General features: G+C 40.2%; 1 protein-coding gene across 1 annotated transcript in view; it reads right to left on the bottom strand.

The window, feature by feature from the left end:
• The window catches only part of snx29 (sorting nexin 29), a 172,919-nt gene that overhangs the window by 26,501 nt on the left and 134,276 nt on the right, over nt 1–12,142 (bottom strand). The window contains exon 19 of the mRNA XM_084740643.1: nt 1,671–1,811. Coding sequence (XP_084596769.1) covers nt 1,671–1,811 — 141 coding nt within the window. The remainder of the gene's footprint in view (nt 1–1,670; nt 1,812–12,142) is intronic.

Raw genomic sequence — 12,142 nt, 5'->3', positions numbered from 1 at the left:
CGTTTCAGTGTGTGTTGGTTTTTCCAGCAGTGCGTGGTGTCCCTGCTTTAATATGTGGTCAGAGTAACAAAGCCAGGGCTGCTTCCTCTGCAGCCACCACTGACTTCCTGGAGATGTTGAAAACCAATAATTCACACAAACCTGCAGAGTAATGGGCTTTTAGAGAGCTTTCCAGGACACAATGACACAGACTGTCTAGGCCTTTGACAGACACTTGCACTCCCTCATGATCCCATACGGTCATGCAGACCCACACACACACGGACACTCAACACATTCTCACATTTGCAGCTCCTGCAACTGAGCGTTCAGTCCAGTTTCCAGCCGTGAACGCGCAGTGTCTTTGAAGGTGGGGAGTCGGACCACAGCTTTTGGCTATGGCAGCGTCAAATCCCACCAGCCAGAGAATCGGGGTCAGAGCCACATTATCTCCAAAACGTTGGAGGGAGAAAGGAGAGAACAGGATGAAAACGGTGGAGCGAAGAGTGGGGTGAGGAGGAGAGAGAGAAGGATGTGAGTAACTGAGAGGTATGTGTGTCACAAGGACCTAGAGCGGTGATTGTCTCCTATAGATGAAGAGTGAGGTTGGATGTGTCTGTCAGCAAAATAAAAAAATATGGCTAAAGTGCTAATCCCCCTTTACTGGCTCAACAGGGTTTATACATTTTTATAACTGGTGAAAAGCAAGTGTTCACTACACCCCTCCCCTGAATAGCCAACAATTGTCCTCTCAGAGCTTAGCAACCATAACTAGACACAGTCAATCTGTCAAGCTTTAGATTTCTCCCCATGCCAAACCACAAAGAGTTTGATGGGTGGTGTCTTCTTTTTCAAAAACAAAACAAAAAAATGAATACGCATTCAACATCTACTCTGGCATATGAGCTTACTATTGAAACAGTGTTATTTCCAAGTCCAAGAGGCATTTCATTAGCAAACTACATTACTTTGGAGAGTTATGGCTTACGTTACCAAAAAACCCTATTCATGGCAGCACATGCACTCTGTAGTCTTTCATCACTGGGTGGAAGCAGCCCTGGATCAGTAACCACAGTCGAATAATGTTACACTGAACAAAAACAAGAACAATGCTGTTTCTTTATATCCATATCTTCTGCATGGATCATCAACTTGAGGATGAGGAAATGAGGACGATGACTTTTTAGCTCTCTTTAGCCTCAGTCTTTTAGCACAGTATCATGTATGTAGCCACCGAGTGCACAATTAAGACTTTTACAAGATTCTCATTTTAGAAAATCCAGTTGTAAACATTAAAAAGCCAGCAGGATATTTTCAACCAACTAATGGAGCTTATTATTATTTATATTAGCTAACTTAGCTAGCTAGCTACAGCAGATGCATATTCACAACAGTTCTTATGCCAGCAAAAACAATCACCAGTTGATGGCTTGAAATGATTAATTTGTTCTAACCTCTGTCTGAAATCAAGGACCCATTGTTTAAAAAAATATTAAGAATCTCAGTGGTAAACGCACCACTGAAAAAAAATCTTATCGGTCATATAAGTCAAATATTTGCTACATCAGAGGTTATTCAGAAAAAGTGTTTCCATCTCCTATTAAGCACATTAGCTGTTTTACAAACCAGGAATTTTTTTTTGCCTTTTCAACTTCTACTAATGTAATAAAGGCACAGCAACTGTAGCTCACCTTGTTCCCTATGGCTTTCTTGGGTGGGAAGTTGAAGGCGTCCACCTGTGGAAACTGGGTTCTCAGGTGGTTGTGGAGCTCCCTGAACTCAGTGTAACGCCGGTACACATTCCACTCGTTGTCCAGGATACGGATGTACACCTGAGGACAGGTAGAGACAACATCATCATCACGATCATCATGACAAGCAACAGTAGTCCTCAAAGTCCTCAGATCTTTACTTAAATGCAGTACTGTAGAGACAAAGCGAGTGCCTGTATGCTGAGTTATTCCAGTAAACCAGAATACAGGCTAACTAATCCGGGACTAAGTTGTCATATATTCTGAAAGATAAAAAAGAAAAAAAAAATACTTATAGCAGGCTGTAATTCTTTTTTGGAGGTTACATTTTTGTCATTAAGCCTTTACAGTATCTTACAATACTGTAAATAAACAAGATGGGGGGAAAAGAATGGCTTCCTCTCAGCCTTGTAAATGTGTATTTTCACTTACATGCTGCAACACATAACAGAGAAAGAGTCTGTCTATAGGCATGACTGTGCTGCCTCCATTTCCATGCACCATTAGCTGCTTTATTCAGACTCATGGAAGATAGAGAGAGTGCAGAGAGAGGGAAATATGAGCCTATTACAAGAAAGAGAAGGAGAAAAAGGAGCGGGAGATGGGTTCCATTTTCACAGTAGAAAACAGAGGAACACAGACAAAAGAAGAGAGCAGAACAGCTTTTGAGAATTCAATTTCAAAATGCCCAACCACAAAAAATATAGCCTTGATTCAGGTACATGAAAACAGAAATTGATTTGAAAATCGACCAAAAGTATCTAGGCTTAGCTCCCCCCTACCAGGCGAATATAAAGTAAACAAAAGGCAAGAATGTCAAAACTGTGCTATAATGTTGAACTGCATGTTCCCCTCCAAGCACACACAGTCCTGAAAGCATCTGTGGTGGCAATTACTGCTCCATCATCATCAAAAAGGAAGAAAGAAAACACAGAAAGCCAAGAAATAAGAATAGATTGAATGGGCTGAAGTGCGTCACTCCAACATGCCACAACAGCAGCTGCTGAACAAAAGGAGAACCTGAAAGGGTAACTTTGGTAGTTTTCAACCTGGACCCTATTTTTCCGTGTTTTTGTGTCTAAGTGTTTAATTGGGGCAATCTTTTTTGAAACTGGTACTGTCTTGAGTGAGACTGCTGCAGGTGTCCGAACTGCATCAGCTGGCTCCTTTCGATTTGAAGGCACCGTGGTTCTACTCCGAGATCCTCTGGATATCCAAGCTCCCTACCCTATCTCTAAAGCTGAACCCAGCCACCAAACAAAGACAACTCATTTCGACCGCTTGTATCCACATTCTCATTCTTTCGATCACAACCCAAAGCTCATGACCATAGGCGAGGGTCAATGTAGACTAACTGGTAATTTGAGTTTTGACTTCCAGCCCAGGTCCCTCTTCACCATGATGGTCCAGTACAAGGCCCGCATGACTGCTGACACCACACCAAGCCGCCTGTTGATTTTATGCTCCATCCCACTCGCAAACAAGATCCCGAGATCCCTCAGCTCCTTTGCTTGGAGCAGCAACTCACTCGCAGAAATCCACACTTTTCCGGCAGAGAACCATGGCTGGACTGAGGAAGCCAACAGAAGCACATCATCCGCAAAGAAGAAAACACACTTCTGAGGTTCCTAAAACAGACACTCTCCTCACCCTGGCTGCGCCTTGAGATCTGTGAATATCACAAACAGGATCAGAGACAAGGGGCAGCCCTGGTAGAGTTTAATACCCAACAAACATGTTTGACTTTGTGCTGAGAATACAGACACGGCTAAAACTGTAGTTATACAAGGATCAGATTGCTTGCATCAACAGCCCCAGTGCCTCATACTTCCACAGTATCACCACCCATTGAGAGCTGATGTGACACTCGATATGTGAAAAACTTGACTCTAAAGGAAAAGTCAGAGGATCGCTCAAGTCCTTAGGATTAGCCACTTGAGACGGTGTATGTCTGCAAAAAAATAAAGGCAATCCATCCAATAGTTGTTGACATATTCCAGTCTGGACCAAAGTGGTGGACTGACAGGGACTGCCACCCCTAGAGCCACACTGGCTAAAAAAAGAAGCAACCATTCTACATGAGTGACTGGTCTGAGATAAATAAAGTCATGTGGGGCTGAGACACCTTATTTGGCTTTGAAGCACTTGAATTACACTTCTTGAAAGACACTTGATGTCATTTAACGCCCTTTTCAGAAGTGCAGACAACAAACTGTCAAAGCTACAGTGCAGGAACTTTTCCTGAGTTTTGTCTTCATGTCAACCTGAGAGACATTTTGATGGACACAGGGGCAAGTGAATAGCTTTTTTTGTTTGTTTTGAGATAACTGCTCCTTTACCGAGTGATCTTTTGTCAGCATGTGCAGTCTGGGTTACATGGCAAACATGAAAAAATGTGACATTTTAGACAGCCATTAAGAGGAGACTGACAGCTGAAGCTTTGTTAGCTGTCCTAAATGTCTCGCTTTTAATATTTCAGCATTAGTGACAGACATGTCTAGACATCGCTAATGTTATAAAAAGACCTCAGAAAATGACACTTCACAGTATAGTCACATAAATGATCCAAAAGCATGTACCATCATTAAATAGACATCTACTGAGTAAGTGGGAGATGAGAAAGAATACCATGAATGTTTTTTTCTAATCCTGTGCTTGTTTCTGTGTGTCTTTATCAAGTAACACTCAATTTATCTACAGTAGAACCACAGAATAGTGGAATAATATACACAAGGGGAATACCAGCTCTATACAATGGTACAAACACACACTGTACATCCTGAATGAAGACTACTTTGTGATGTAAAGCAGAATTAAAGATGAGAGAAATCTAATCATGTCCTTGAATTAAGAAGAAAACCCTTTTTGAAATGTAAGCTACAGGTGCAAGATGAGAAGTTAGTTATTGAAGTTTGGTGTGCTCTCTTTTTGCTGATTTATCAACATGGTCAGCAATGTGCCACAAATCTCATCAAGGTAATGAATATACTTAAAGGGACGGCCCAAAATCAAAAATCAATGACCTGGTTACTTAAGATAATCCACAGACCTTGTTGTTGAGGAGTTTCATGTAGGAACTATGTGTCTTTTTACCAAACTACACCCAACAACCATTTTAGTGTGCAGACAGAAGTGTGCATCTATTCATTTATGAGAGGCTTGTGCTTGTGACAGCACAGTGCTGTTGGTGTTGTAATGATATCAGTGCTGTAACCTATCATCCATAAGTAGACGCACACTTCCTTACTTATATCCACTGATATTGTTGACAGGTGTAATTTCATAAAAAGAAAGAAAAACACTACACACTTTCTTCTGTGTGGTGATGTGGTTTGTGATTGTGGTCTCAAAAAGTTCTATTGTTCTGTTATCTTAAGTAACTGGGTCATGATTTCTGGACAGACATTGCTTTTGAGTTTTCTTATGTTTTGGCACTTTGAGCACTACAAGCCACCTATTTCCATTATATTTGAGAGAAGGCAGAGATCTCTACGGTCGATATCTTTCAAACTCAGCAACTGACACTAAAACTATCTAGATGGATCAATAGCACTACGGCCCAGAGGAAAAAAATGTATTTTTGATTTGGGGGTGAATTGTTCCTTTAGGCTACTTCTTGCCATTGTCATAACTCAACAGAAGCCAAAAACACATGGACACAACACTGGGTAATTTAGATTCAGTCCGGCTTACTCCTGAGGTTATTATTTCTGATGCCCAGCAAAGATAAAGGTCAAATGCATAGCATGAGAATCATTATATTTTTAGGATTTCTTCATTATCAAAGTAATCTAGTGGAGGAGGTGTTACTAGCTAAGTCGGCAAACTTTTAATGATGCCAATTTGCCAAAATGTATGCAGTTGTCTATTTTGTCTGTGGGAGTTCATAGTGACAGAGTTTGAAAACCCCTGCTGTATACTGAATGGAGAGAGGCTGCACTAAAGGAAAGACCCGAATCCAGTAAATGACAGTGGTGGTTGACAAGATGGGAGCAGACAAGGCCGCTAATGGACTGAAGACTTGTCATCTCAGCACTTTATGTCTGACCTACAGAAGAACATCTAAGTTTTTACCCACTTCTTTTTTGCAAGTTAAGAGAAGGACTGACTCAATGTGGTCTTGTTGTGTGTGTATGTGTGTTTTGCTATCTTCCAGCTTCGTCTATAGCCGAGTAAACTGGGCCATTATGCCTTATTCAGGACAAATCACGGCTTCTTTGGCTTTATTTTGGAGTTCTGTGTATGAAAGTATTTTAAGGTCTAATATGAAAAAACAGATAACCAAAAAATTGACAGAAAACATGTCACCAAATGAGTGACACTGTACAAACTGTACAACTGTACAAAAAAATTGAAAGTTTGAGCTTCCACACATCCACATCTACATGCTTGACTTGATCACTCCATCATTGTGAAAACAGGCCACATCAAAGTGAAAGAGAGGCCTGGACTGAACAATATCTGCAGCATTAAGTCGAGGGTTATGTTTTACATGGTGCATTTCTATACGCGAATGTTCACCGCAGGAAAACAAGGTCTGTGCATTTAAATATTCCATATGGTGTGTTGAAATACCCTGTGGAACACAGAGCCCTCACCAGCATGACAAATTACCTATGGTACCTTTCCAGACAAATTTTCAAGTGCAATCCACGTGCCACGTGCAGTCAGCAGCCTAATTGGACGTTGTTGATGTACTGGTTTTCACATTTTACGGTAGAGACTTAACTTGCATTTGTAGATGGAGTGACCAACTGTATCTACTGACAACGGTTTTCCCGAGCCCATGTAGTAATATCCTTTATTTGAACATGATGGTTTTTAATGCAGTGCCGCCTTAGGAGTCAAGAGTCACGGGCTTTCAATGTTGATTTTTCGGCCTTGCCCATTATGTACAGAGATTTCTCAGGATTCCCTGAATCTTTTAACAGTATTATGGATTTCAGATGGTGAAATCCCCAAATTCCTTGCAAGTGTGCTTTGAGAAAAGTTCTTAAACATTTTTGTGGTGAACCTCACCCCATCCGTGCTTGGGAACAACAGAGCCTTTTGAGGAGGTCCCTTTCATATCCATTCATGATACTGTCACCTGTAACTAATTAGAGACCCCTGTTAAACTGTGGAATGTCCAAAAATTTTTTTTAAGCATTCCACGACTTTCTCTGTCTTTTGGTGCCTTTGTCCCAACATTTTTGGAACCTGTTTCTGGCATCAAATTCATAACATGCATATATTAACAAAAATCAATGACGTTTATCAGTTTAAACATTAAATATCTTGTATTCACACATTATTCAATTGAATAATGTATGAATCAGGACTTACAAATCAGTGTGTTCTCTTATTATTTACACTTTATAAAGCATCTCAACTTTTTTGGAGTTGGAGTTGCACATAATCCTTACTGAACATAACCTTCTTCACAGATTCATACAAGTGGGACCATATGGTAACAAGTCCTTACTGTCTGTACTACATCTTACATAGCCACATGTAGCCCCTTGGGTTTGGATACACATTAAGAGCTTTATTAACAAAGATGTGATGATAGACTCAGCCCCACAGAGTCTGTAGTTTTTCAGACATGAAATGGCTCCACACATATGGAAGCATTAGCACAGCGGGCTTAATCCACTTTACACCGTCTCATTGGCATACTTATTTATGGTAACACATTAGCCTCTGCACGCAGCTACCAGCTCCCTCCTCCTGACTAATCACAAATAGTCTTTCATTATCTCTGACAAAAATCTTGGCAACATCCAAACTGCAGCATCCTTGAATATTTGAGGCACCGGCGCTTTGATATCTCCAATAAAAGCCGTCTTCAAACGGCGACGGGGCCTCTAATCACGGTTCAGAGAGACCTCATGGAAAAGGGTTGATGGGTTTTTGGCTGTTCTTGAAAGCTCGACGGTGATGGACACAGTCCTATTGTCAGTATTTAAATGAGAATATCTGAGAAAGCATAATAATACCATGATGAAAATATAACCTCAATGAGTCGATATAAGAAGGAAAATCCACCTTTGGTTAGTGAAGAATCAGCAATTTATCATGCTGAGAAAGGGGTTTCTTTTAGCAGAGAAGTGCAGCAATTCCTCTTCAGTATACTGACTTTTCCCACAAAACTGACTCACCTACTTCAGGTACAAACTCAATGAATTCAGCTTCAGGCCATATTGTAACAAAGTGAAAGGTCAAGAAAAAGAGGATGCTGCTCTTAAGTCGTAACACTACATTTTCTTGTACAGTAAATGCACAGCATTTTTTGTCTGCTGAGACTAATGTAGGTGCAGAAAGTTGGACTTCTCTCTCTATGATACATAACAGCACTGCAGAGAAAGGAGTCTAAAAGAGAACTGAGACTGAGAAGGAATTCACAGGAATAAGACAAATGGGCCCAGAAGTACAGAGTACATCACCAAAAGACTTAGCTGTCAAAATGTATAGACTGCAGCTGTTACACAGACCCGTCATATGCATTACATTCACGCCAACAATGGGTCTCAATGGGCGTCATGCAAGAATTGTTATCTAACCTAAATCTCTGTTACACCATGTCTATATAGCAGGCTAACACAGAATCACTGCTGTTATACACAGAGGTGAAAGTAGACTGAAGTTCTTGCTGGTCCAATGACTCCAACCTTTATCTCCTCATATTGTTCTTATACCGCCCCCAGCTTCACGCGTCCCTGAACCTACGCATTCAATTTTAACGCCTGTATGGTGTAGAAAGAACATCATGTATAGCAAACGATTTCTATAAATGATGCAAGTGGCACAGAATGATTTCTGAATGTTGGCAAAACATTCAAAATCATTTCTTTTGTTAAAAAAAAAAAAAATCAAACTAAATTAAACAACAACAGTTGAACTGTTTACAAGCCTCTGTCTTTGGATTTTCAGAACACATAAATGAAAGAAGGGTGATGATCAGTAAAATGTCTCAAGATGTATCTTGTGTACACATTTAAATGGAAGATGACTTTCTTGCTGTCAAAGGAAACACTTTGGTGTTGGTCTGGGTGTGAATAAATCAAAAGTGCGGGAACAATAACTCAAACGCACCCTTCCAGGCACAGTGTGTGTTTAGGAAATAAAGATGCACAGCGTTAATACCGTTATGCTGTTATTATGCCAGTATTAACACAGCAGGCCGAGACAGTCACATAGCTTTGTTGGGATAAAACTGGATATCATGAAACATCATAGTATTTTGTTTATTATTTTACTTGGGAGATTTTTGTAAGAAAAAAAAACTGTCTGCCAAAACCCCACTGCCTCGATATCAGACAGTCAGCTGCAGCAGAAGTTGACGTTCGCCAGCAGTAACTGAGCGGTTTTGGTTCCTTCCAGCACGGATTTAAAAACCCACACGACTGTGCTGGGCACAAACACAGTGGAACAATTTAGAAGCAATAACAAAACTGCTGTTTATGTTGACCTAACGTTATCAGATGTGTTTTCTTGTCTGAAATGCATTTGTGAGGGGCTGCTCTACGTGGCTTTTGGCAGGCAGTTGCTCTCTCCCTCTCCCTCTTCCAGGTACTGCACTGATTCTTTTAGTGGTATGCAGTACCGCACCAGACAGGCCTAATTTCACTCCTGGTTATACATGAAAAAATATGCTTCAGGTTGCGTTTACACACTCACATGGTGAATAAATTGTGGCATGTGTTGACAGCTGGATTGATTCAAGAAGGAAAGCATTTAACATATCACACAAGCACGAAGCAGGTGACTGAAAAAAAAAATACAGCTGAAATGCCCACTGCATAAACATGGTGTAACTTTTTCCTGTGAGGTTTGCTTGAACAGGTGATGAAAGTCAGATTCATTAAACTCTCTTAACTACACGACCTTAATTAAGACCACATGTTCACGAGCAGATGCATGTTCATAAGATTTGATCAGTCGCTCCGCTTCGTTTTGCGGGAAAGTATCATTCACAAAGGTGTCACCCAAGAGTAAAAAGAGGAACTTCACACCGTGGAAATCCTTTTGTTGGAAATCAGCAGACAAAAACAACATTAATTAAGCAGTGTCAGTACTCATGCTAGGGGACCCAAAACAATTTGAAAATGTTAATAATACAACGACAGCTGTACTGTGACAGGGGTAAAGATGGAACTGTTTGACATGAAGTCAGATGCTATAAAACATCTTACTAAAGCAAACTGGTTAGTCCATGATGCAGGGTATCATTTTAAAGGATCAATGTGTAACACATGGCCAGAAATTCATTCAAAAAATGAACTAATACTATCAACAGACTGTGAGAACGTTACCATTTTGATATTATGTCAAAGACGTCTTTGTGTTGTGTTGCAGGGATATCTACTGAAGTTAACATGCTAACCAGCTAGTCCCGGCCCGTCCTCTCTGGTAATACCACTCTGCACCTACAATCCCCTCGTAGGGACCTCGATATATGCGAGCAGCTCCTTTGCTATTTTCCAAGCTCTCTTAGCTTTTATAGTGTAGCAAATTAACTAATTTACAAAATGTCAAGAAAGGAAATATTCTTACACCTATTGTCCATGATGAACCATGTTTTTTTTTTTTCTTTTCTTGCTTGTTAACTCATTGTAAAACAAAATTCATTTCAAAATAAAATTCATCACACAGTGTTTTTCAACTCCTCAAAAGTCACTAACTCTGGTTGGTTGTAAATAAATCCTTAAGAAAATTTTCTGGCTCTCCTATCCCCACCTGCAGTCTTTATTGCCCCTGGGGTCAGATTCTGGTTGGGGCAACTGTAAATCATCTTGTGACAGTATTCTCTGTCGTCTCGGAGGGTGTGTTCCCCCTATTTGTTTGGAGTTAACTTTGAAAGGTGCCCCTGACTTACACATTACAAATCTGTTAAACTCCAAGTTCATTCAGATTAAGGCCTTATTTATTATTTAATTTTTAAGTCAAATTAGTTTTTTTTTTTTCATCTTGTGAAGAAAGGCAGACTATCTGTTGATGACTTGCACAATAGGTCTGAACCACTTATGAACTGAATTTGTGCTTAAGAAAGAAGTCAGAGTACAAGAAAATCTATGAATGCAGCAAGTTCTCTCAAATTACTTGTATGTGCCATTAAGAACAAATACAAGTTATTCCCGAATAAGGCCCAACTATTCTTTCAAAAGTCAAACTGCAGCACAAAATGTTACAAATAAGCACTTTTGATTTTGTACTGTCATGATTTTCTATCTCTGAAGAAGGATCAAAATGTTTTTATTTTTATTTTATACATACAACAGAACTTTCATTACAGAAACTGTGAATATCTGTTATCTGTTCTCTGATGTGTCTTGAAATATTGAGGCTGAGCTTTTTTTGGGAAGCTCCCTTCAATTAATTGGAATAATTCCTATAGTTCAATCTTAACATTTAAAACAGAATGGCACTGGGGGAGAACAAGATGCTCACTTTTAGCTAAGGCTATAGAAATAATAAAGACTGGAGAAAATAAAATAGCCAACAGCAAATGAACAAAATAAGAAAGAAATTCCCATGTTGTGTGTATGTGGTATCTTCTATACACGTGGGTGATAATTCATTTCAATAATTGATGTCAGATAACAGTCATCAAATTACATTATCTAAGCCTGGATAGTGACACTATAGTAAAAGCTGTGCTCTGTGTTTTACCAGCCCGCCCAGATGTAACAAGGGCTAGCATGTGCTTTCATTTATTCATTCAGACGCCCATTAGCAAGCACCTCAGCAACTGCATGCTGATCTGAGGTCTACGTGCACACATCCACAATGATGCATGATTCAAAGTCACTAATTGCATGTGTGAAATGTGTGAAAATGTTCCAGCACCTGGTAGAAACCCACATGAAGCACACAACACGACGTCTTCCCAAAGAAAAGTGTACTTGCGTATCGTGAAATAACTTCACAAGTAAAGATCTGAAACCGGAAGTCTGTGAACAGATAATTGCAGCTTTTTCTTTGCTTGACATTCAACTGGATCTTTAGCCTGAGGGTATTCCAACGAGCAGGTGGAACAAGGAGCAGTCGTGAGCCACAGCTGAGAATTGTAGAAAGTGTGGATGATAATGATGTCTCTCTCGCTGCTGTATTTCTCTGAGAAGACCCTGGTCTGTGGTTCGCCTATCTGACAGCCAGGCTAACTGTAGGTGTTCCCACTGTGGCAAAAAAGAGAAGAAACTATGTGCAAACCCATTTCCAGCACCACAGGAGATCCACACAGAGAGCCCTCTTGCTCACTTCACTGTTGGAAGACTAGGCAAGAAACTGGCACAAGATGTCTGACATCTTCTTTGACCAACGTACAATACTGCCAAACTGACTGATGATTGGAGGAAGATGACGTTGACTTAAAAGGCATTTTACACTGGTTGAAGGTGTTGATCAGAACCAGGAAGAAGCAACAACGATAC

This window comes from Lutjanus erythropterus, chromosome 17 (genome assembly GCF_056507025.1).
Source record: "Lutjanus erythropterus isolate fLutEry1 chromosome 17, fLutEry1.hap2, whole genome shotgun sequence".
Lineage (NCBI taxonomy): Eukaryota > Metazoa > Chordata > Actinopteri > Lutjaniformes > Lutjanidae > Lutjanus > Lutjanus erythropterus.
Note: the sequence above shows the minus strand (reverse complement) of the source record. Positions and strands in the feature narration are given on the sequence as shown.